Source organism: Megascapheus bottae, chromosome 10, assembly GCF_031878675.1.
Source record: "Megascapheus bottae isolate mThoBot1 chromosome 10, mThoBot2.hap1, whole genome shotgun sequence".
In the NCBI taxonomy this organism is placed as follows: Eukaryota; Metazoa; Chordata; class Mammalia; order Rodentia; family Geomyidae; genus Megascapheus; species Megascapheus bottae.
Genome location: NC_143518.1, coordinates 38,238,841 through 38,264,869, shown reverse-complemented (window position 1 = coordinate 38,264,869; position 26,029 = coordinate 38,238,841). Strand labels below are relative to the sequence as shown.

Below are 26,029 nucleotides of genomic sequence, written 5' to 3'. Positions count from 1 at the left end.
CAAAAAAACACATGGCTGTAGATGTAAAAGCATTACTATAGTTGGTTTTAAATCAAATTGTTATTACCAACACATAGGTAAGCTAATTAAAGAATTTAGAATCAGTCTGATTCAATATACGTAAATTTAACTGTATTCAACTGAACTCTAAGACTCAGGCATTTAAAGACTAGCCCAAACACAAACCTAAATCTGGAATAAACCACAACTGATTTACTACATCCAGAAAATAAATCAGAAGCTAGGAGTGTAGCCTGGTTGGTAGAGTGCTCATCTAGCATCATGAAGCCCTGGGTTTGATTCCCTGGTACCACATACACAGAAAAAGCCAGAAGTGGTGCAAAGGCTCAAGTGGCAGAGTGCTACCCTTGAGCAAAAAATGTCCAACGATAGTGCCTAAGCCCTGACTTCAAGCACAGGAGTGGAAAAAAAAGAAAAAAGAAATCAGAAGAAAAAAGTTACCTTTAGGGGGAAAAAGGAAAAAAAAAAATATATATATATATATATGTATATACTAATAAAAACCATAAATTAGGGAGGGAAATGGGGACCATGTCATGAGAAAGGGTAGCAATGTTATGCACCTTCTATCTGGTGAATATAATGTAACCCTTCTATTAATCACAATAAAAAGAAAATCTAGAAAAAAAAAACAGAAATTAAATTTACACATTTACTTAAAAAGTTATTTGCGGCGAGTATATAACATCTCTAATTTTGTGTCTAATTCCAAAATCTAAAGTTCATTTAGAATGGGTATACCACTTACCCTACACTACAATAATACAATAATTATGGGAGTAAAATGAATTGATTCTGAGCTATTCTATCCATGAATCAAAGAATAATATCTAGACATTACCAAACTTTACATTTGACTTTCATCTTTTTTTTTTCCCCAGGGGCTTGAACTCAGGGCCTGGACACTGTCCCTGAGCTTCTTTGTGGTCAAGGCTAGCACTCTACCACTTGAGCCACAATGCCATTTCTGGCTTTTTCTGAGTAGTTTATTGGAGATAAGAGTCTCACAATCTTTCCTGCACAAGCTGGCTTAGAACCACAATTCTCATATGTAATTCTTCAGAGTAGCAACGATTACAGGCATGATCTACCAGTGCCAGGCTTTGACTTCCCCAGAACCCAATTATCTGGAATTGACACCTAACACTTCCTAACATCTCATTTAAGTCTATTTTTTTTTTTTAAGTTGGTTGTGGGGCTTAGACTATGGGCTTGGATGCTGTCCCTGAGCTCTTCAGCTCAAGACTACATACAGCTCTACCCCTTGAGCCACAGAGCCACTTCTGGTTTCCTGATAAGAGTCTCATGGTGTTTTAGTGCCTGGGCTGGCAGTGAACTGTGACCCTCAGATCTCAGTCTCCTGAGTAGCTAGGATTACAGTTACCTGGCCCAGCTCATTTAAGCCAATTCATACCATGACTTCCACATCTCTACCAGCACACACCTCTATTTCTATCTTTCTACTCCATACCTTATCTAAGAATGGATATCAGGTGACTCTGGAATTTAAAAGTACAAAGGGAGGATAGAGAGAAGTAAGAAATTTAAAATATTCTATCTCTTATCCCTAGGAAATTATCCCTAGAAATTATCTGACTCATCTCCCCTTGCAAATAAAAACCTGAATTTAACAAATGTGTTCCCTACCAGTCTTCTTGACAGTTTTACGAGGACTCCAGTCAATATGAACATGTGTATTGAAGTCTTCAATGAGCTGCATAGCTCCCATCAAGTTGCAGGGTTGGAACAAGGTCTGAAACTTGGGATTGAACTGCTGCTGAAGAGTGATGGAGTTTTCAGCAAAAGTTCCCAGTTCTTTCTGGGAAAACAGGACACAAAGAGATCTAAGACAAGTCCAGATAATTAATACCAGTACCCCTTAGCCTCAAATACTAAATTATCCTTCTTAGTACAAGATAATAAAGTTATAAAACACTAGCCTTAAGAAAGCTCAAGGACAGTGCCCAGGTCCTGAGTGCAAGCCCCAAGACAAAAAAAAAAAAAAAAGGTTATTCTAATTGTGTGTGATTGTGTGTGATTGTGTGTGTGTGTGTGTGTGTGTGTGTGTGTGTGTGTGTGGTGTCCTGATCATGGGATTTAAACTCAAAAGTCTGGGAGCTTTTTTTTGCTCAAGGCTAGCACTCTACCATTTAAACCACAGCTCTATTACTGGGCTCTTAGTGGCTAACTGGAGATAAAGAATTTCACAGAAAAAAAAGGGGGGGGAATGGGAGGGAAAAGAACGTTACAGACTCTCCTGTCAAGGCTGGCTTTAATTTTTTTAATAGGATTTCACTTTTTAAAAAAATTTTTTTATGGTGCTGGTAATAGAAATCAGGTGTTTAGCCGGGCACAATGGCTCACGCATATAATCCTAGCTACATAGGAGATGAGATCTGAGGATCACAGTTCAAAGCCAGTCAAGGCACTAAAGTCCATGGGACTCTTATCTCTAATTAACCAGCAAAAAACTGGAAGTGGCATTGTGGCTCAAGGGCTAGGGTGGTATTCTTAAGCTAAAGAGCTCAGGGACAGCACCCAGGCCCAGAGTTCAAGCCCCACAACCAATAAAAGAAAAAATAAAAAAAGAAAAGAAATCAAGCCTTCACATTTCCTAAGCAGTTCTTGACATATCCTTTAGCTGAAATTTCAACTTATTCTTTTGATTGGCCATAGGGCTTGAATTCAAGGTCTGGGCACTGTCCCAAAGCCCAAGCTCTACCTAAGGCTAGAGCTCTACCCATTTGAGCCATGGTGCCACTTCCAGTTTTCTAGTGGTTAACAGGAAATAAGTCTCATGGACTTTGCTGCCTGGCCTGGCTTTGACTATGATTCTCGGATTCCTCCTGTCCTCCCCAAGCAGCTAGGATTACAGGTGTGAGCCACCAGTGCCTGGCTCAAATTTCATATTTATAAGCCCTTCGCATAATACTTCAGAATTCCATAAATGTAAATAAAAAACAATAAGTACAAGCAGATCTACCCACAAAACAGTAATTTTGAGCCTAATGTAGTGAACTTCTAAAACAGTATCAGTACCAGTCAGGTATTGGGAGACTAATGCTTGTAATCTTACTTACCTAGCCTAGGAAAATCAGACCTAAAGTATCACAGTCCAAAGCTAGCACAGGCAGAAAAGTCTGTTAAATTACATCTCTAAAGTAATTGGCAAAAAGCTAGTTTTAAGATATGGCTCAAGGGATAGAACACTAGCTGACAGAGCAAGCAAACAAGCTGAGTAAGTATGCATCTCTGATACAAAAATAAATAAATAAATAAAATCAGGGTAGATCCAAAGGTGAAAATGGTAACACAATAAGAATGTCAAGACAGTGTTCAGAAAATTGAGTATACACTACATCATTTTCTAGAAATATGTGAGTAACATTGGGTCAGTAAATAAAGGAAGCCATACAACAAAGCAGGCAGTGGCCAAAAACATTCAGGAGAGAATACATATGGACTATGAGGCATGAATAACATTAAATGTGAGGAATGACTTGCCAAGCTAACTTCATACTCAAGTGCACAGAGTGGGGATATTTAGAACCTTACAAGGAACATTCTGGTGGTACTGGCTTCCGAACTCAGGTTAGGATTGGAGATGGCAAGAAGGTGGATTTGTGTCAACAGCTGAACATGCTGGAGAGGGAAAGAAATTAAAACATTCATGAACATAAAGACATCTTAGCAAGATGTTTTCAAATTCATCACACATTTTTTTTTTCTGGAGATACTATAATAAAAATACAGGACCTTGGCAGAAGAAGTTTAACCTCAAATCTGAGAGATGGACTAGAAAAAAGAAAAGATTCTGTCTGTCCCTGGATATTATTAAATTTCTGAATGAATAACTTGGTATGGTGTCTCACGCCTGTAATCCTAGCTACTCAGGAAGCTGAGATCTGAGGATCTAGGTTCAAAGCCAGCCGGGCACAAAATGACCTCAGACTCTTATCTCCAATTAACCTCTAGAAAATGGGAAGTGGAGCTTGGCTCTAGGGTATAGCTCAAGGACAACGCCCAGGCCCAGAGATAGGGCGGTAGCCTTGAGTTGAAGTGATTAGGGACAGTGTCCAGGATGAGTTCAAGTTCCATGACCCAAAAGAATAAATAAAATAAAAACAAAAATTCTGAATGAAATCTCCAATTCTGAATCGGGGTCCTTCTGAATTTCTACATGAGCCAAAAGGCAGATCCTGACTGATTTGAAGGTTCTACGGTATCCATAGATTCAGTGAATAATAGGACAGCTATCCTTTTACAAAGACATTTGCTTTTTTGTTTTACTGCCAGGCCATGAGATGATCCAAGCCTAATACCAAGAACAGTCTTACCTGCTGCATTTGCTGCTGGAGTCTCTTCCTCTGTGCTGGATCTAGAGTGAGAGTTTGATGAACTTTCTCACTGGGAGACTTAAGCCTCTCTGTCTCTGGCTGCTGTTTTGCTGATGATTTTTTCATCTTTAGCTGCTCAAGTAGCTCCTTCACAGTTCGATGTTGTTCATTTAGCAAGTTGGAAAGTGGTTCCTCAAACCTATCCCCAGTAGGAAAGTAAGTGGATCTGATCATTCCAGCAGTTCACAATATACCCAATTCTTTGTAATGGTATACAAAAAGAAACTGAAAAATGTACATTTACTGCTAATCCTCAAATTCCATTTAACCAATAATAGTCTAAGCCTTAACCAAATACTTTCCCAAAACTAACAGAAAAGATGAAAATAAGATTATTCAGCCACTATGAGTGGTAGAGTGTGATCCTAGATGCTTAAGACCCTAGATTCAATACCCCCACAGTATCATTCACTAGCACAAAAAAAAAAAAAAAAAAAAAAACTCTGGCCAGGTGCCAGTAGCTCACATCTATAATCCTAGCCACCTAGGAAGGTGAGATCTGAGGACTGAGGTTCAAAGCCAGTCCATGCAGGAGGGTCTTGTGAGACTGTTTATCCCCAATTAACCACCAAAAGCTAGAAGTGGAGCCAAGGCTCAAGTGATGGAGCACTAGCCTTGAGCAAAAACACTAAGGTACAGAGCCTACCTCCTGAATTTAAGTCATGCATAATATGAATTATGTCCCATGCTGCTGTTCTACAATTACTCCTCTAAATAATACATAGATAAGGGCCAGGAGTTTGGCCTAGTGGTAGAGTGCTTGTCTAGCATACATGAAGACCCGGATTTGATTCCTCGGTACCACATGCATAGAAAAAGTCGGAGGTGGTGCTGAGGCTCAAGTGGCAGAGTATTAGCTTTGAGGAAAATGCCTAAGGACAGACAGTTCTCAGGCCCTGAGTTCAAGCCCCAAGACTGGCAAAAAAAAATTTTTTTAAATAATAATAATAGATAGATAGGACATTAAATAAAAATGCAGGAGCAGAGAGATATCTGAATAATCAAGCAGCCAAGGACCTAGTAGAAACTCATTCTTGTACTATCCTGATATCTACAGAACTCTGTGACACAAATATTTGTGTGATATAAATATTTGATCTCTAATTTCCCTTAACTCCACATCCAGGTCTTACTTATCTATTCAGGCTATCCTGACTTCCTTCCTTAAAAAGTCAAAACCTTTCTAGAATGAAGAAGAAAATATGTGGAAATGCAGGGTAGTTTAGATTAACAAAATGTAGAGTATTATCACACTTCCACCAATGAAAACATCATGCCAGGGGCTGATGGCTCATAAATATAATTCTGACTCCTTAGAAGTCTGATAACTAAGGATTAATGAAGCCAACCTATGGAAGTAAGTCCAGGCTGGTTTTCAGGGTATATGTTATTGTTACAGGGGATTTTTTTTCTGAGGAATTATTTCCTGCTATATGCCCAGAGCTAGTCTTAAACTCACTCTGTAGCCTAGAATGAGTCTGACTTTATGATCTTCCTACTGCAGCATCCAGAGTAATGGGAATACATGTTTATGCTACCACACCGAGCATACAATTCCCAATTTTAAAAACATATACACATAATTTGCTGGGCCCAGTGACTAACGCCTGTAAATCCTAGCTACTCAGGAGGCTGAGAAATGAGGACTGTAGTTCAAAGCCAACCAAGAAACTAAAGAACATGAGACTCTTATTTCCAATTAACCTCTAGAAAATGGGAAGGGGGCTTGGCTCAAGGGTAGGGTGGTAGCCTTAAGCTAAAGAGTTCAGGGACAATGCCCAGGCCCACAGTTAGGATAGTAGCCTTGAGCTGAAGAGCTCAGGCATAGTGCTAGGCCCAGAGTACAGCCACATGACTGACCAAAACACACACACACACACACACACACACACACACACACACACACACACACACACACACACACACACACACACACACACACAGTTGATTTGGTGGAACCAGAATGTTTATAAATCAAAATCCTTTAACTTCTAGGAAGAATAATTTTATTTTCGCTAGTCTTAGGTGTGAGCTCAGGGCCTGAGCACTGTCCTTGGGCGTTTTTCAAGGCTAGAGCTCTACCATTTGAGCCACAGCACCATTTCTGGCTTTTTTTCTATGTATGTAGTACATATGCTAGGCAAGCACTCTATCACTAGGCCAAACTCCCAGCCAATTGCATTCTATTTATACCAAAATTATGTTCTATGAAGCATGACTTGCTATAAATGGGCCAAATACTGTCTTGGTAATGCTGAGATTTTTCATGTAGTTCCATTGTAGCACTTGTTACAATGGATTCTGAAAGTTAATACTGGTTTTTATAAATTGGTTATATCATGTTTTATACTTAAGTGCATGGTGTGAAGCCAAGCTTTCAGATATATCCCAAGTCTTCCACTTAGGTACTAATATTGTTTAGTTAAGACTCAGGACTAATCTGGGTGCTGGTGGCTCACACCTGTAATCTTAGCTACTCTGGAGGCTGAGATCTATGGATCATGGTTCAAAGCCAGCCTGAGCATGAAAGTCCATGAAACTCTTTTTTTTTTTTGCCAGTCCTGGGCTTGAGCTCAGGGCCTGAGCACTGTCCTTGGACTTTCTCAAGGCTAGAGCTCTACCACTTGAGCCTCAGTACCACTTCCAGCTTTTTTCTATGCATGTGGTACCGAGGAATCGAACCTGGGTCTTCATGCATGCGAGGCAAGCACTTTAACCACTAGGCCAAACTCCCGGCCCAAGTCCATGAAACTCTTACTTCCCATTAACCACCAGTAAACCAGAAGGGGCACTGTGGCTTAAGTGGCAGAACGCTAGCCTTGGGTGGAAGAGCTCAGGAACAGTAGCTAGGCCCACAGTTCAAGCCCTACAACTCACACATACACACAATAGCAAAAAATAGGACTAATAAGAAGCTATGGTTATACTGATTTTGCTTTTTCTACCCATGGCACACACTGCATCCTGACCTCTAGCCCCTAATTACCTACAGCTATTCATAACAGATTATGATAAATTAAAATATAGATCCAAACTCTTAGGGTTTACAGGAAAAATTAAAGCTTCCATTTTCTAGATGGTGCAACTGATGTTCCAACTTCATGTAATAAGGCCAGTACTATGTTTCAGACTCCTGAGGCATTGCTGCAAGGGTTTCACGATTTGCTCGATTAATGCCTAGGTGAGTAAAAATCTTTCAGATCATCTACCAGATGTTAATAACAAATAAGGAGATATACTGAATATTACAATTTAGTGTTGTTTCTGTGGCTGGCCATGTGGAATCCTACATACTTCTCCAGAACCATTCACCTGGAGAAGCTGCTATGGGTGCCAGCTACTGTTTTTTCTCCTTTCCCAAACAGATGCAGCTTGATCTAAAGCTGTACTGTCCCGTAACAAGGAGACTTTTCAAATGATATCTAACTCCGTCTGGGTTCTTCACCCACACAATAGTAACAGAAGATGGAAAATTGTTCATTATCCTAAAAATCTTATCATAAATACACATTTCCTCTATTTTAAACCTCAAGGTCTTTAGCCAGCCTACCGTAGGGCTTGTGGGGTATTGAAGTTAGGCCGCGTTTCAGCCACACGTTCCTCCTCCTCTGGGCCATCTTCTTCCTTATTGGAGAATCCCATCTCATCTTGGAACTTCAGATAAATGACGAAAGTAAGTACCAACAGAAGATTACAGAAATTTAGTAATGCTTTATCCAGAAAGTACCTGCATTGGAACATTTTAACTTCAGGACTCCTACAACCCTACATTTGCTATAATTACTATGCTAAGTAAGAAGTCTCCACTGGGGACTGGTGGCTCATGCCTGTAATCCTAGCTTCTCAGGAGGCTGAGATCTGAGAATTATGATTGGATCCCAGCTGGGGCAGGAATGACCATAAGATTCTTACCTGTAATTAATCAACAGAAAACCACAAGTGGCACTGTAGCGCCAAGTGGTAGAGCACTAGCCTTCAGCAAGAAAAACTCGGGGAAAGTGCCAGGCCAGCCCTGAGTTCAAGCTCCACAACCAACGAAAGAAAGAAAGAAAGAAGGAGGAAGGGGAAGAGGGAGAAAGGGAGAAAGGGAGAGAAGAAGGATAAGGATGAGAGAGCTAGAGACAGAGAGAGAGCGAGAGAGCGAGAGAGACAGAGACAGAGAAGAAAGAGAGAGAGAGAGACAGAGAAAAGGAAGAGAGGAGAGAGAGAGAGAGAGAGAGAGAGAGAGAGAGAGAGAGAGAGAGAGAGAGAAAGAGAGAGAGAGAGAGAGAGGTCTTTCAACTAACCAACCATTATGAAAAAGGACAAGAGTGTGGGTAACTCAGAATGGCCCATGTCTTCCACAGGAAAGTCCTTGAAGAGTTTGTGCTCAGTAGTCTACAACTAGTTTAGAATCTTTACATATGGCAAATGATAACAGATGAGGATACTGAAAGTTTATAAAGGCTAGGTAGACACTGGTGGTTCACATCTGTAATCCTAGCTACTCAGGAGTCTGAGATCTGAGGTCACAGTTTGGATTAAAGCCAATTCAGACAGGAATGTCTATGACACGCTACCTCCAATTAACCAACAGAAATCTGGAAATAGTGCTATGACTCAAAGTGGTGAAGCACTAACCTTGAGAAAAAGAGCTCAGGGATAGTACAAAAGAAAAGAAAAGAAAGAAGGAAGGAAGGAAGGAAGGAAGGAAAGAAAGAAAGAAAGAAATAGAGGGGGGGAGGGAGGGAGGGAGGGAGGAAGGGAGGGAAAAGAAAGAAAGAAAGAAAGAAAGAAAGAAAGAAAGAAAGAAAGAAAGAAAGAAAGAGGGAGAGAAAAAATAAGTTTGCAAGAAATAACCTAAATATTAAAAATCAAGAGTTTAATACTTAATACATTTGCTTACCACTACATTCTTTCCTGGGTGGACTAAAAGGGAATGGCTCTCCTAAAGAATGGATCCCAAGCAGGCATGAAGGCTCATGCCTGTAATCCTAGCTACTCAGGAGGCTGAGATCTGAGGATTAAAGTTCAAAGCTAGCTGGGGCACAAAAGGGCCTGAGACTCTTCAATTAATCTCTAGAAAATGTAAATGGGGCTTGGCTCAAGGGTATGGCAGTGGCCTTGAGCCTTAAGAGCTCAGGGACAAGACAAGGCTCAGGCCTAGGGCTAGGACAGTAGTGTTAAGCTGAAGAGCACCCAGGGACAGCACCCAGGTTGAATTCAAGCCCCATGAATCCCATAGCTGCTGTAATCCTAGCTACTCAGTAGTCTGGGATCTTGACATCTGAGGATCATGGGCCAAAGACAGCCTGGACAATACAAAGCCCTGAAACTCTTTTTTTTTTTTTTTTGCCAGTCATGGGCTTGAGCTCAGGGCCTGAGCACTGTCCTTGGACTTTCTCAAGGGTAGAGCTCTACCACTTGAGCCTCAGCACCACTTCCGGCTTTTTTCTATGTATGTGGTACTGAGGAATCGAACCCAGGTCTTCATGCATGCTAGGCAAGCACTTTAACCACTAGGCCAAACTCCGGGCCCAAAAGCCCTGAAACTCTTATCTCCAATTAATAACTACAAAATGGAAGTGGGGCTATGGCTCAAGAGAAAGGCAGTAGCCTTGAGCTCAAGAGCTCCAGGGTGAAACAACACCCAAACCCAGAGTTCAAGCCCCATGACCCTCACCCTCCAAAAAAAGAAAAAGAATGGATCCCCAAACAAAGAACAGTGCTTATTGAATATTTACTTTCATCATCCCTTGTTATCATTCCAGGAGAATTACTCACAGTTTCAAATAGCTCTTCCATCAACCCGTTCACTTCCTTTTCTGTACAAAAAAGAAGCCAAAAAAACCAAAAAAGTATTGCTAGCAGAAATTATTTTCATTTTTCAGTAAGGGAGAACTTTACAGACACAATGTATTCACAAGTATTTTCTGTTTCCAATAAGACAATCTGACAAAATCCTCATGCTACATTTATGAATTCAATTAAGAAACACTATTGAGACAGATGTTGGTGACTCATACCTGTAATCCTAAATATTCAGGGGGCTGAGCTCTTAAGATCCCAATTTGAAGCCAGCCTCCAGACATGAATGTCTGTTAAGACTTTTTTTTTTTAACCAGTCCTAGGGCTTGAATTCAGGGCCTGAGCACTGTCCTTGGGGTTTCTTAAGGTTAAGGGTCTACCACTTGAGCCACAGCACCACTTCCGGGTTTTTCTATGTACGTGGCACTGACGTATTGAACCCTGGTCTTCATGAATGTTAGACAAACATTCTACCACTAGGCCAAACTCCCAGCCCAGACTTTTTTTTTGTTGTTGGTTGTGGGGCTAAAATTCTAGGCCTGGGCTTTATTCCCTGAACTCTTCACTTCAAAGCTCTACCACACTGAGCCACAGCACCACTTCCGGTTTTCTGGTGGTTAATTGGACATAGTAGTCTCACAGACTTTTGTGTCCGGGCTGTCTTTGAACTGTGATCCTCAGATCTCAGCCTACTAAGTAGCTAGAATTACAGATATGAGCCACCGGCACCCAGCGTCTATGAGAATTTTATCTGTAATAAAGTACTCAAAAAAGGTAGTAGAGCGCTAACCTTGAGCAAAGAAGCTCAGGGACAGTGTCTAGTCCCTGAGTTCAAACCCTACAACCAACAAAAAAAAAAAAAAAAAAAAAAAAAGCAGCAGCATCAACTCAGGGATAGCACGTAAGCCCTGAGTTATTATCTATGCTTTTAGATACCTGAGAATCCTCAGCTTCCCATATTACTATATATCTAAATATACTAGAAGATCATAACCTCTGCTAGGTAAATGATATGTTGTCTATACAACTTATTTAGCCTCTGTACTTTGTATTATAAATCTTTTTGTTTGTACCCTAAGATCACTGTCCACAGAGCAAAGCCCATTATCTCAATTCATCTTGTCATTCCAAGTAAACTTTGGTAAATAGTAAACACTCAAAACATAGCTTTGATATATACAAATAATAATGGAGTTTTTAAAAATATATACCTGATTTAAAAGAATTACAGAAATAAGCAAATAGAGGAAACTTAAATGTCTTATGTTGGTAGACTTCAAATTTCATCCCCAAAAGTCTACAAATTAAACAAATAAGTAGAGCAGGCAAGAGCAAGATTCACAGTAGACAGACTCACTTGTGATTCTTACTGCTCGATCAGTACGGAAGTCCTCTGTATCTGGTTCATCAAGGTCTTCTAAAAAATTATATTCTGGGTCATCATCATCATCTGCTTCATCTAAGGAAAAAATGTTATAGATACTTACTCCCAACTTGAAACTTCTTTTTTTTTTTTGCCAGTCCTGGGCTTGAGCTCAGGGCCTGAGCACTGTCCTTGGACTTTCTCAAGGTTAGAGCTTTACCACTTGAGCGTCAGCACCACTTCCGGCTTTTTTCTATGTATGTGGTACCAAGGAATCGAAGCTGCACCTTCGTGCATGCTAGGCAAGCACTTTAACCACTAGGCCAAACTCCCAGCCCTTGAAACTCTTTTAGAAAAAAAATTACAATGTTTACAACTAAGGTATGCCAATTGTAAAAACAAAACAAACAAACAAAAAAACATTTTCAACAAATAACAATCTGTTCCAATCAAGGGAGTACTTAAATTTTTTTTTTTTTTTTTTTTGCCAGTCCTGGGCTTGAGCTCAGGGCCTGAGCACTGTCCTTGGACTTTCTCAAGGCTAGAGCTCTACCACTTGAGCCTCAGCACCACTTCCGGCTTTTTTCTATGTATGTGGTACCAAGGAATTGAACCTGGGTCTTCATGCATGCTAGGCAAGCACTTTAACCACTAGGCCAAACTCCCGGTCCCCAAAAAAAAAAAAAAAAAAATTTAAGTAAGACATTTTTTTCCCTCAGTGGCTTTGTGTGGGTCATTCATTTCCCACTGCGGGATCACCTCATCTACTCTCTCTAATAGGTCAGCCTTGCCTCTTTCCTTCCAACATATCTCTCAATATGCATCAAAAGCTAGAAAACAGGACATATAATTTATCCTATTATCTCACTTTGAGCAGTACACCTCATGAAAAAGTACTTTTTGTACAACCTATCTGTGCCATATTAATAAAGAATAATATGTTACAGAAAGAATCCAAGGCCTACATATGCAAGATAAAACACTCTACTACTGAGCCATACCATCGGCACCTTAATTTTAACAATACAATATTTTTCACTATTGGAGTTTGAGATTCACTTACTTAGCACTTCAAGTTCTCCAAAGTCACATGTGACTAATGGCTATTATAATACACAGAAAGTTTTCTTCAAACGGTACCACATACATAGAAAAAAGCTGGAGTGGTGCTGAGGCTCAAGTGGTAAAGTGCTAGCCTTGAGAAAGTCCAAGGACAGTGCTCAGGCCCTGAGCTCAAGCCTAGGACTGGTAGGGGGAAAAAAGAAGAAAAGAAAAAAAAGTTTTCTGAAGACAGAAATGGTCCAGAATTGTATGAGTAAAATTATAACCTTACATATCATAATTTAGGTTTGGGGTTATAGCCCCTAAAAATAGAAAAGAGCCCTATGAATACACAATTTTCTTAATATGTCTGAAGCCTTGAGTTCCATCCTTACCACTGGAAGAAAATTTTCCAATTTAATGACTGCACAGGTTTTATTAGGAATTAAAATGAACTAGGATTAGGGGCCGGGAGTTTGGCCTAGTGGTAGAGTGCTTGCCTAGCATGCATGAAGACCCGGGTTATTCCTTGGTACCACATACATAGAAAAAAGCCGCAAGTGGTGCTGAGGCTCAAGTGGTAGAGCTCTAGCCTTGAGAAAGTCCAAGGACAGTGCTCAGGCCCTGAGCTCAAGCCCAGGACGGGCAAAAATAAATAAATAAAATGAAGCAGGATTATAAGCATGAGCCACCAATGCCTGGTCTGTATTTCTTTTCTTTTGTTTTCTTTCTTTCTTTTTCTGTTTGTTTTTGGTGGGTGATGGGGCCTGCGCTTTGGGTCTGGGCACTATCCCTGAGCTCTTCAGCTCAAAGCTACTAGTGCTCTACCACTTTGAGTCACAGAACCACCTCTGATTTTCTGGTGATTAATTGAAGAGTCTCATGTTCTTTAGTGCCCAGGCTGCCTTTGAACTGTGATCCTTAGATTTCAGCCTCCTGAGTAGTTACATTCATGAGCCACCGAGCCTACCTGTATTTCATTTCTTAATCTGTCCTCATATACACAAAGAAAAAAAATTTCAGCTTTAAAGAAATAATTTTCGGGCCGGGAATTTGGCCTAGTGGTAGAGTGCTTGCCTAGCATTCGCGAAGCCCCAAGTTTGATTCCTCGGCACCACATATGTAGAAAGACCCAGAAGTGGTACTATGGCTCTAGTGGTAGAGGCCCACTCTTGAGAAAGCTCAAGGACAGTGCTCAGGCCCTGAGCTCAAGCCCAGAACTGGTAAAAAAAAAAAAAGAAAGAAAGAAAGAAAAAAAAATTTCAAGCCGGGTGTGGTAGTTTACACCTGAGATCTGAGGATCCTGGTTCAAAGCCAGCCTGGTACTAAAAGAACTTGAGACTCTTTTCCCCAATTAATTACTAGAAAACAGAAGTGGGGCTATGGCTCAAGAGGTAGGATCTAGCCCAGGGGTAGGGCAGTAGCCCTGAGCTGAAGAGCTCAAAGACAGAGCCTAGGCCCAGAATTCAAACCCCATGACAAGAAAGGAAGGAAGGAAGGAAAGAAGGAAGGAAGGAAGGAAGGAAGGAAGGAAGGAAGGAAGGAAGGAAGGAAGGAAGGAGAAAGGAAGAGAAAGAGAGAGAGAGAGAGAGAGAGAGAGAGAGAGAGAGAAAGAAAGAAAGAAAGAAAGAAAGAAAGAAAGAAAGAAGGAAAGAAAGAAAGAAAGAAAGAAAGAAAGAAAGAAAGAAAGAAAGAAAGAAAGAAAGAAAGAGAAAGAGAAAAGAAATTTCAGTCAGGGTCAGTAGCTCATGCCTGTAATCCTAGCTACTTAGATTAAGATCTGAAGATTGCAGTTCACAGCCAGCCAGGGCACAAAAGGAACTGAGACCCAGCTTTTTGCTTGTCTGTTTGTTTGGGTAGTTAATTGGAGATAAGAATCTTTATGACTTCCCTACCTAGATCGCAGCCTCCTGAGTTAACTAAGATTACAGGGATAAGCCACCAGAGCTCAAAACTCAACTTACTGTCAAAAACAAGTAGGTTTTGCTTCTGCAGTTTTACCTTTTAAAATAAAAATTGGTTTAACATCTCTTGAGATATACTCTGAGGATATTAAAATGGGTTCTAGTCCTAGTAGTATAGCAAAGTTATTCCTAACATTGAGCAAGACAATGAATTTCTCTGGGATCTTACTATCTACAAAGTGCTGGAACTATTTTTGTCCTGTCCATTCCTTTTTGCAGATGCTTTTATTAATTTATTATTTTATTTTTTCGCCAGACCTGGGGCTTGAACTCTAGGCCTGGGAGTTGTCTCTGAGTTCTTCAGCTCAAGTTTAGTGCTCTAGCACTTGAGCCACACCACCACTTCTAGCTTTTTCTGAGTAGTTTATTGGAGGTAAGAGTATCTCAGACTTTCCTGCCCAAATGGCTTTGAACTTTGCTCTTCATATCTCAGCCTCCTGAGTAGCTAGGATTACAGGCATTTGCCACCAGTGCCCAGTGGAGATTTTTAATCTTGACCTCAAAGACTTTAGTGGACTGGTAGGAAAAAGAAATGTCAAGCCAGTGACTTATGTTTGTAATTCTGCTTATTTGAGAAACTGAGATCTAGAAGATTAAGATTTGAGGGCAGCCAGGCTAGAAAAAGTTCACTAAGCTCTAACCTCAAACTAACCAGTAAAAAGCAAGGATAAAAATGTAGCTCAAGGGCTGGGAGTTTGGCCTAGCATGCATGAAGACCCGGGTTTGATTCCTTGGTACCACATACAGAAAAAAAGCCGGAAGTGGTGCTGAGGCTCAAGTGGTAGAGCTCTAGCCTTGAGAAAGTCCAAGGACAGTGCTCAGGCCCTGAGCTCAAGCCCAGGACTGGCAAAAAAAAAAAAAAAAAAAAAAAAATGTAGCTCAAGTAGGGCAATAGCCTTGAGCTGAAGATCCACCAAAAAAAAAAAAAAAGGCCGGGAGTTTGGCCTAGTGGTAGAGTGCTTGCTTAGCATGCACGAAGACCTGGGTTGTTCGATTCCCCGGTACCACATACATAGAAAAAAGCCGGAAGTGGTGCTGCGGCTCAAGTGGTAGAGCTCTAGCCTTGAGAAAAAAGCCCAAGGACAGTGCTCAGGCCCTCAGCGCAAGCCCAGGACTGGGGAAAAAAAATAAATAAATGTAGCTCAAGGCTCAAGGGCCAGGAGTGTGGCCTAGTGGTAGCGTGGTAGTGTGCTTGCCTAGTATGCACGAAGCCCTGGGTTTGATTCACCAGAGAACCAAATACACAGAAAAAGCTGGAAGTGGCGCTGTGGCTCAAGTGGCAGAGTCCTAGCCTTGAGAAAGCCCAAGGATAGTACTTAGGCCCTGGGTTCAAGCTCCAGGAGTGGTCAAAAGAAAAAGTAGTTCAAGTAGTAAAGTGTCTGAGGTCCTGTTTACAAATCTCAAAACTAAATAAGAAAGAAATGTCAATGTCATTCAAGAGACACACACATATGAGCATATATGCAGTGTGTGTGTGTGTGTGTGTGTGTGTGTGTGTGTGTGTGTGTGTTAAAAAAAAGGTATATGTATATTTTTTCTGGAGGAAAGCTTTATATCTCATGAGAATCTCATCAGGTTCCAGAAGCTTAGATTTATATCAGAAATACTAAAAGGATAACATATTAACCACGTACTTACAATACTAGCTACTCAGGAAGCTGAGATCTAAGGGTCATGGCTCAAAACCAAACTGGGCAAGAAAGTCTGTAAGACTATCCAGAAAAAGCTAGAAGTAGAGCTTAAGTGGTAGAGTTCTAGCCTTGAGCAAAAACAGCTGATTTCAAGCACAGAATTGGCAAAATAATAATAACAGTAACAATACCATTGTGAACCTAACAATGGATCAGGTGCCTTGTCATTCATATAAGATTTTATTGCGTGACTAAATGATTATGTTCCTTTATCTATCACAGAGCATAATGCCATGCCTGTGACTCAAGCCTATAATCCTAGCTACTCATGAGGATGATATCTGAGGATGGAGGTTCAAAGCCAGTCAGTGTAGAAAAGCCCCATGAGATATTTATCTCCAATTAATCACTCAAAAACCAGAAGTAGAACTGTGGCTCAAAATGGTAGAGCACTAGCCTTGAGCAAAAGGGCTCAGGGACAGTGCCCAGGCCCTGAGTTCAAGCCCCAAAACTGGAAAAAAAAAAAAAAAAGTACTGCATTATTTGCTAAATGATGCACAATATAATCAATAGTATTATAAAAAGTATACACAGGACATACTCTTTTGCAGTATTAAGTTTGAACTTACGTCCTCAAGAAATCTACCGCTGGGTCATACCTCAGCCGCACTCCACCCTCTTTTTTTTTTCTTTTTTTTTTTTTTGCCAGTTCTGGGGCTTGAACTCAGGGCCTGGGCACTGTCCCTGAGCTTCTTTTGCTCAAAGCTAGCATTCTATCACTTGAGCCACAGCACCACTTCCAGCTTTTTCTGTGTATGTGGTACTAAGGAATCAAATTTGGGGTTTCATGCCTGCTAGGCAGACACTCTACCACGGAGCCACATTCCCAGACCCCAAGCCTTTTTTTTCTTTAGATTTTTGTTGCTGTTGTTGTTTTTTCAAAAAGTGTCTTAGGCTTGGCTTTCAGCAATGAGCCTCCTAACCTCTGCCTCTCAAATAGTTGAGATTACAGACCTGAACCATTATACCTAGCTTTTCTTTTTTTAACTTCAAGCTAACTTTGTTTCCCCCAAGCTGGCTTCAAACTATAATGGCTTCCAGCCCAAGTAAGTGGAGCTTAAAGGCATATACTAGCATATACAACTCATGAACTCATTATTTTCTTTCATTTATTTATCCTGACTTCTACCTAACCTTGCCTACCCACCCATCTATTCTTACCTATCACTAGTCCTTACCAATTTTGTAAAACTATTATTTTGGGTAAGTGTATACTCTAACTGCATGGCTCTATGAGGGGCTTTCAATCATACTAACAGTCACCCTATCAGTTCCACTCAACACCAAGAGACCAAGAGATTAGGCATCTAATTAGATCAAGCCAATTTGTTCTCCTGGATTTTCTCTAACTAAAACTCATTACATAGTCTTTCTGCTGGGCATCCATGGCTATGTAATCCTAGGGACTCAGGAGGCTGAGAACAGAGGACTGCAATTCAAAGCCAGCCTGGGCACAAAAGTCTGTATGACTCTTATCTCCAATTAACCACCAGAAAATGAGAAGTGGTGCTGCAGCTCAAGCGGGGAAGGGCAGTAGCCTTGACCTGAAGAGCTCAGGGACAGTGCCCAGGCACAGAATTCAAGCCCCATGACCCTCCCCCAGTTCTGTGAGCCCTCATGTGCAATAATCACATATACTAATCTCCATAATCCTCGCTTCTCTCTCTTTCCTCTTTCCCTTTTTCCTTTCCCATCTCTCTCTCCTTTCTCTGTATCACAAAGGCTGGCCTTAAACTTCTGAGTCTAACAGATAATCTTGTCTTAACTTCCCACACAACTCAGACGTAATAGCTTAAGCTTGTAGTTCAAACTATAAGCATATGCCACCATGCTACCATTCAGTTTCCAACTAATAAATATTTATCACACATGAAATGGATAACAACAACAAAAAAAACTCATTTTACCTTCATTCTCCACATCATCATTTATGAGTCCCCCCAGCCACACCTTCCAGTCTTCATCATCAGCTGTATTGGGGTCATACATATCTGGGGTAATGTCTGGAGCTTGAAGTTCTGCCTCTAGTTGGCCCAGGGGAACATCTTTCAGGGGCATCTTAGACCGAGTTCGGAATGCAATGAGACTGTCATCCATGGACTAGCCAACGCAGAAGGAAAGAAAAAGAAGCCATAAGTAAAAATTCTTCCAAATTCTATCATACTACTTGTTCATCCTAGCTTAAAGCGTAAGATCTTTCCTCTAAACAATTTAAGTTTATTGTTGTCTAGAAACTTTTAAGTAAAGCCGCATTAGCTCACACTTGTAATCCTAGTTACTCAGGAGTCTGAGATCTGAGGATCAAGGTTCAAAGGCGGCCCAGGCACAAAAGGACCTGAGATTCTTATTTCCAGTTAACCTCTAGAAAATGAGAAATGGGGTTGGACTCAAGGGTAGGGTGGTAGCATGGGGCTGAAGAGCTCAGGGACAACACTCAGGGCCAGGGGTAGGGTAGCAGCCTTGAGCTGAAGAGCTCAGGGACAGCACCCAGGCCCAGAGTTTAAGCCCCACGACCCACAAAAAAAAAAAAAAATACTTTTGCTCAAGGCTAGCCCTCTACACTTAAGCCACAGCTCCACTCCCAGATTTTTTTGGTAGTTAATTGGAGATAAGAGTCTAATGGACTTTCTTGTCCAGGCTTTAAACTGTGATCCACAGATGTCGACCTCCTGAATAGGTAGGATTATCGGTTTGAGCTACTAGCACCCAGCTTATTTAAACTTTTGTGCCAGAACTGAGGCTTAAACTCAAGTCCTGAAAGCTGCATTTTTGTTCAAGGTTTGAGCTCTACCACTTGAGCCCCAGCCCTTCCACTTGCAGCTTTTTGGTGGTTAATTGGAGGTAAGAATCTTGGACTCTCCTGCCAAGGCTGGCCTTGAACCTTGATCCTTAGATATCAGCCTCTTGAATAGGTAGAATTACAGTTGTGAGCCAACAGGGCAGCAATATTGGTTTTCAGTGGCACTGGGATTTCAATTTGTGCTTGCTAGACAGATGTTTTTACCACTAAGCCATACTCCAGACTGATTTTTACCTAAGTGAGATCTATGTTTGCTAGATTCCTAGTAGCAAGGATAAAAGGTATATGCCACTACATCCAGCTCTTCAAGAACTTTTATATGTGTATGTGCTAGGGTCTGAACTTAGGGCTTCCAACTCTTGCTTAGCTTTTTTCTTCGTAGCTGACTCTCTGCCAGTTGAGCCACAACTACATTTCTAGCTTTTGCTGGTTAACTGGAAATAAGAGTCTTGAGGATTTGTCTACCTGGGCTGGCTCTAGATCTCCTCATCCTGAGTAATTAGGATAAGAGGCATAAGACATTGGTAGCAGGCTGAAAACATTTCCTGCCTGGGATAGCCTCAAACTGCAACTCCAACCATCTCACATTCTCTCTGTGTAGCAAGGATTACAAGCATGATAGAAGTAAATGACTTTTTTTTAGTGTAGTTCAGAGTTGTGAGAAAAGGTTACTATCTGGAGAACCTAGGTGAAATTGTTCCTGTGTTTCACGCTGTAAAATGTTATCAGTTTGTTCTTTCCTTAGAAACTGCTATTGTTACTTAAAATACTACAATCAGTATCAAAGACAAAAATAGTAAGAATTTAATATTATTCTCTCTTTTCAACATAAGTAATGAATTATCACATTTTCTCAACAATTTTGGGGAGTTCACAGAGCTTGAACTCAGGTCCTCAAGCACTGTCACTGAGCTCTTTTGCTCAAGGCTAGTGCTCTACCACTTTGAGCCACCTCTTCCATTTTTCCCCCCTAGAGCTGAGGACCGAACTCAGGGCCTTGTACTTGCCAGGCAAGGATTCTTCCACTGAGCTAAATCTCCAACACCCAATTTTCTGTTTCTCCAATTAGGAGGTAAGAGCTTGCCTGGACTGGCTTCAAACTGTTAATCCTCAGATCTCAGCCTCCTAAACAGCTAGAATTAGAGATGTGAGCCACCAGCTCCTGGCTTATTTTCTTTTTTTTCTTTCTTTCTTTTTTTTTTTTTTTTGGCAGACCTGGGGCTTGAACTCAGGGGCTTAGGCACTGTCCTTGGAAACTTTTTGCTCAAGGCTAGCACTCTGCCACTGGAGCCACAATGCCACTTCAGGCTTTTCTGTGTATGTGGTACAGAGGAATTGAATCCAGGGCTTCATGCATGTGGGCAAGCACTCTACCACCAGGCTATGCTCCCAGCTACTCCTGGCTTATTTTCTCAGCAATTTAAAGTATGGCATTTACCTGAAATGAATCCATGCAGACGGGACTGGAAGCCAGCTCCTCATCTACTGCATGTAATTTCTCCATGAAAGTACTATCCTTGGTCTGTTTAGGTTTTGGAGGGGGCGGGGGCCCCATGGGCACTACCTCAGCACTTATGTGCCTGATGGCAGGCATGGTGATTTTCTCAGCCTAATTGAAAGAGGCAATTGTGTTAAGAAAGGAAGGGTGGAAAGGAGGAGACAAACAGATGGGTATTCTACATGCTGACTTTTTTCTTCAAATCTAGAGGTACACACAAAGTGTTGTCAAGCATATAGATTTAACTAGGTTTTACCCTTTTCCTAGTGAAGCCAACACAGTACTTCTTAGGACATCAAAAAAAGTAGAATTTTCTACTAAAAAGTTGTTTAAAGATAATTTTTTTTTTTTTTTTTTGCCAGTCCTGGGCTTGAGCTCAGGGCCTGAGCACTGTCCTTGGGCTTTCTCAAGGCTAGAGCTCTACCACTTGAGCCTCAGCACCACTTGTGGCTTTTTTCTATGTATGTGGTACCGAGGAATCGAACCCAGGTCTTCGTGCATGCTAGGCAAGCACTCTACCACTAGGCCAAACTCCCGGCCCTAAAGATAATATTTTTTAAAAAAAACATAGGTATGAGACAAGAGGGCAGAATAAGAATTCTACTAGTTATCCATTTTTGGTCCTGAGAACTTGGAAACACTCTTCTTACCCACTAGGTTCCAGTCTTTTCTGAACTTCATTCAATAAAGGGTCTTTGGCAGAGGGTGACAGCCCAGAACCATCACAAATAATAAATGATTTACTGATATGGTTAAACAATCTGCTTATACAGTTATATTTAAATTCTATATGATGCTGTTACCTCTGATGACAGGGCATTCTCCTCATCTGTTTCAGTCATCTCAGAAGACTGTTTCAATTTTGATTTTTTTGCACCACGAGGAGATGAAGCAGTGCTTTCAACATCACTTTCCAATAAGCTCTAGAAAACAAACCCAGGACATTTTTATACATTACCTCATACCTCAATCCACAATACATAATATCTCAAGAAGTCAGAAAAGGGGCTGGGAGTTTGGTCTAATGGTAGTGTTTGATATACTAAAGGGGAGAAGTTGGTAAAGATCTTTTTCACTATCCTTCCACACTTAACATTGGATTAAAATGCTTTCACAACCAAGTCAAAGAACAGAAGTCAGATGAAGTTGATAGGATACACTGTATACATTAGTGAAAATGTCATAATAAAGCCATCCTTGTACAACTAATGAATGATAATTTTAAAAACTACTAGTAGAGGCCAGGCATGGTGGCTCACACCTGTAATCCTAGCTATTCACGAGGCTGAAAACTAGAAGTAGTGCTGTGGCTCAAGAGGTAGAGCGGTAGCCTCGAGCTGAAAAGTTTAGGGACAGCTGCAGGCCCAGAGTTCAAGTCCCACAACAGACCAAAACAACAACAACAAGCCAGGTGGTGGCTCACACCTGTAATCCTAGCTACTCAGGAGGCTGAGGTCTGAGGATCAAGGTTCAAAGCCAGCTGGGGCACAATAGGACCTGAGACTCTTATCCTCAATTAACCTCCAGAAAATGGGAAGTGGGGCTGTGGTTCCAGGGTGGGGTGGTAGCCTTGAGCTGAAGACCTCAGAGACACTGCCCAGGCCCAGTTTAAGCCCTGTAACCCACAAGAAACAACAACAGGTAGTAAAAAAGAAAAAGGAAAAAGTCAGAGATACTTTAAAGAGAAAAAATAAATAGATGAACAAATAGAGGCCCGGGAGTTTGGCCTAGAGTGCTTGCCTAGCATGCGAAGGCCCAGGTTCGATTCCTTGGTACCATATACATAGAAAAAAGTCAGAAGTGGTACTGTAGCTCAAGTGGTAGAGCTCTGGCCTTGAGAAAGTCCAAGGACAGTGCTAAGGCCCTGGGTTCAAGGCCCAGGACTGGCAAAAACAAAAACAAAAAAAAGATCAGAAGCCATGCAGCAATGTATCATGCTTATAATCCTAGCTACTCAAGAAACTGAGAGCCAGAAAGGATCATAGTTCAAAGCCAGCCAGCCACTGCAGATAAGTCCATGAAAGTCCCATCTTCAGCAAAAAGCCAGGCTTGAGGTGAGGGTTCCACCTTAGCAAGAAGCTGAGCAAGTGTCAGGCCCTAAGTTCAAACCCTAATAGAAGGTAGGTAGGTAGGTGGGCAGATAGGTAGGTAGGTAGGTGAGTGGGAGGTAAGTCAGTAGTAGATAGGTGGTAGGTAGGTAGGTAGGTAGGTAGGAGGGAAGGAAGGGAGATCCTATCATAAAAATTACCAGGGAAAAAGGGCTAGACTTGTGGTTCAAGCACTACAGTGTCTGCTTATCAAAGACTAAGTCTTGAGTTAAAACTCCAGTACCACAGAAGGGAGGAAGGGAGGGAGGGAAAGACATCAAATAAAATGTTAATACAGGGGGGCACAGAAATAAAGGGAGGAAGGATGAGCAAATGCAGTCATGGTACTCAGTATACACTATGTAGAAAATGAATTATGCAACTTGTGGCTAGGGCCAGGAAGGAAATACTGGGGGAAAACAAATGACGGGGTAAGTGTCCCAAAACAAAACGTACTCATTACCTGATGTGTGAAACAGTAACCCCTCTGGACAATACCTTAATAACAATAGAAAATTATATTTAAAAAGGGGCCGGGAGTTTGGCCTAGTGGTAGAGTGCTTGCCTAGCATGCACGAAGATCCGGGTTCAATTCCTTGGTACCACATACATAGCAAAAAGCCGGAAGTGGTGCTGCAGCTCAAGTGGTAGAGCTCTAGCCTTGAGAAAGTCCAAGGACAGTGCTCAGGCCCTGAGCCCAAGCCCAGGACTGGCAAAAAAAAAAATTTGACTGGCAAAAAAAAAAAAAATTTTTTTTTGGTAGATTGTGAGGTTTGAATTCTGGGCTTGGGCACTCCCCGAGCTCTTCAGCTCTACCACTCTGTTCAGCACCACTTCCAGTTTTCTGGTGGTTAACTGGAGATATGAGTCTTACAGACTATTGTGTCCAGGCTACCTTGGAACTATGACCCTTAGATCTCAGCCTCCTGAGTAGCTAGAATTACAGGAGTGAGACACCAGCATCCACCTTAAAATAAATTTAAAAACAGGAAGAAAAAAAAAAAAAAGAATGAGATTAGGAGGATTGTAGTTCAAGGCCAGTCTGAGGTCTTTCTCAATCAATAGTTGAGTCCAGTGATATACACCTGGCATCCTAAATACATAAGAAGCTGAGATCAGGAGAATCAAAGTTCCAGGTAAGCTCAGGCAGAAAAGTCTGCAAGATTTCATTTCAAAGGAAGATGGGTATGGCAGCACTGCTGTCATATCAGGTACAGCAAGAAGTAAAAATTAGAAGCATCACAGTCTAGGCATGCCTTGAGGCATGAATCAAGAGTTTATCTCAAAATAAACAGTACACTGGGAGTGAGGGAACAGAGGACATGGTAAGAAAGGAAATGTATTCATTATCTAACTCCTGTAATTATAATCCCTCTGTAATCATCTTTATAATAAAAATAAAGTAAATAACACATAAAAAATTAAACAGTTTAATAAAGGGCTAGAGGCATGGGTTAGCAGTAGAGCATCTGCCTTTTCAAGCACATGAACCTTACTTCAACCACTAGTTCTCACAAAACAAACAAAACCAAACTATGTCCATCGATCTCAAAAGCACATTAAACAAAATGCAGAAACAAAAGAACATAAACATGTACGGGTATATTTACATAAGTTCATCAACAGTAAATATTGAACTATGGGTTCATTTATATAAGTTCAACAGTAAATACTGAACTCTAGTGTACTGAAATGTATACAAATGCATTGATATAAAATTATATAACTATAAAGAAAACAAGTAATTTTCAGGCTAGTGATTATTGTGAGGGGAAGGAGGTGACACAGACTGGGGAGAGCATACTAGGGTTGTCCTGGCAATGCTGTATTTGACTTTGGAGGAAGTTTCATGGGATTCACACTGCAAATATTTAAATTGAGTTGGTTTCTTTTTTCATCCATTTCTGTATTGTATCTATGCTACATTTCATTTTAAAAAAGGAAAAGCAGCTGGGGCCAGGAGTTTGGCCTAGTGGTTAAAGTGCCTGCCTAGCATGCACGAACACCCGGGTTCGATTCCTTGGTACCACATACATAGAAAAAAGCCGGAAGTGGTGCTGTGGCTCAAATGGTAGAGCTCTAGCCTTGAGAAAGTCCAAGGACAGTGCTCAAGCCCTGAGCTCAAGCCCAGGACTGGCAAAAAAAAAAAAAAGGAAAAGCAGAGAAATAGCTCAGCAAAAAATTAGCAAACAGTGCCAGACACGGTGGCTCATGCCTGTAATCCTAGCTACTCAGGAGGCTGAGATCTAAGGATCAAGGTTCAAAGCCAGCCTGGGCACAAAAGGACCTGAGAATCTTATATTCAATTAACCTATAGAAAACGGAAGTGGGGCTTGGCTCAAGGGTAGGGTAGTAGCCTTGTGTTGAAGAGCTCAGAGACAGCGCCCAAGCCCAGGGATAGGGCAGTAGCCTTGGGCTGAAGAGCTCAGGGACAACACCCAAGCTAAGTTCAAGACCCATGACCCACAAAACAAAGCTATATATCAATCACATCTATAGAACAAGAGATTATACTAAGGAAGGAAAGTATACCAGGTCTTATGAGGTCAATTTTTTTCTTCTGTACTAATCAACATCCACTGACCTCTTCAGCAGTCTCATCTTCTTCTTCATCTGGCTGGTATTCTTCATCTGAGGAATCATCTTCTTCAAGGTGGATGTCCACAAACTGTGGAGGCTGCATCAATATAATGAGAAAAACATGGGATAGCTCAGTGGTAGAATGCCTGTTCACCATGCACAAAGCCTTGAGTTCCAGCCCAACCAGACAAGGAGGGAAAGAAGAGCCAAGCACAGTGGCTCATGACTGTCATCCTAGTTACTTAGGAAGCTGAGACCTGGAAGACCTCTGTTTGAAACCAGCCTCAAGACTCCCATCTCCATTAACAAACAAAAAGTTGAACTGGAAGTTTAAATCAAGTGATAGAGTACTAGCCATAAGCAAGAAAGCTGGATTAGAGTAGGAGGCCCTGAGTTCAAGCTGCAGTATCAGCAGAAAGGAGGGAAAAAGGAAGGAAGGGAGGAAAGGAAGAAGAAAGGGAAAGAGGAAGGGATGGAGGGAGGAAGAAAGCAATAAAAAGCACAAAATCTATAATGTTATATAGAATATGTATGTATGACATACAAACTACCAGCTTAATTTTAATTAAGTTCTAGAATCTATGTGCCAAAGATTGCAGATAGATTCCCTTCTTGAATACTTGCTTGTTAAACATGACATTTGAAATATGATGTAAACACTGGTGTTAATAGAGTCTTTAAAAAAAAAAAGGCACAAAACCTACGTATCTAAAAAATCAGAGAAAGTAGGTTGGGGGAAAATAATCTAAGCGTATAATGTCCAATTAAAGTTATCATGAAGGGCTGAGAATGTGGGTTAG

General features: G+C 41.1%; 1 protein-coding gene across 3 annotated transcripts in view; it reads right to left on the bottom strand.

Moving 5' to 3' along the window:
- Gon4l (gon-4 like) overlaps positions 1 to 26,029 on the bottom strand; it is a 73,591-nt gene that overhangs the window by 27,970 nt on the left and 19,592 nt on the right. For 2 of the 3 annotated variants that reach the window (XM_090340800.1, XM_090340799.1), the window contains 10 exons: positions 25,234 to 25,326; positions 21,366 to 21,485; positions 20,503 to 20,673; positions 18,172 to 18,364; positions 11,563 to 11,664; positions 10,182 to 10,222; positions 7,969 to 8,072; positions 4,359 to 4,557; positions 3,577 to 3,663; positions 1,669 to 1,840 (listed from right to left, as the gene is read on the bottom strand). In XM_090340800.1, coding sequence (XP_090196926.1) covers positions 1,669 to 1,840; positions 3,577 to 3,663; positions 4,359 to 4,557; positions 7,969 to 8,072; positions 10,182 to 10,222; positions 11,563 to 11,664; positions 18,172 to 18,364; positions 20,503 to 20,673; positions 21,366 to 21,485; positions 25,234 to 25,326 — 1,282 coding nt within the window. Of the gene's footprint in view, positions 1 to 1,668; positions 1,841 to 3,576; positions 3,664 to 4,358; positions 4,558 to 7,968; positions 8,091 to 10,181; positions 10,223 to 11,562; positions 11,665 to 18,171; positions 18,365 to 20,502; positions 20,674 to 21,365; positions 21,486 to 25,233; positions 25,327 to 26,029 lie in introns of those variants that run through there. The other variant, XM_090340798.1, reaches the window with a different exon arrangement.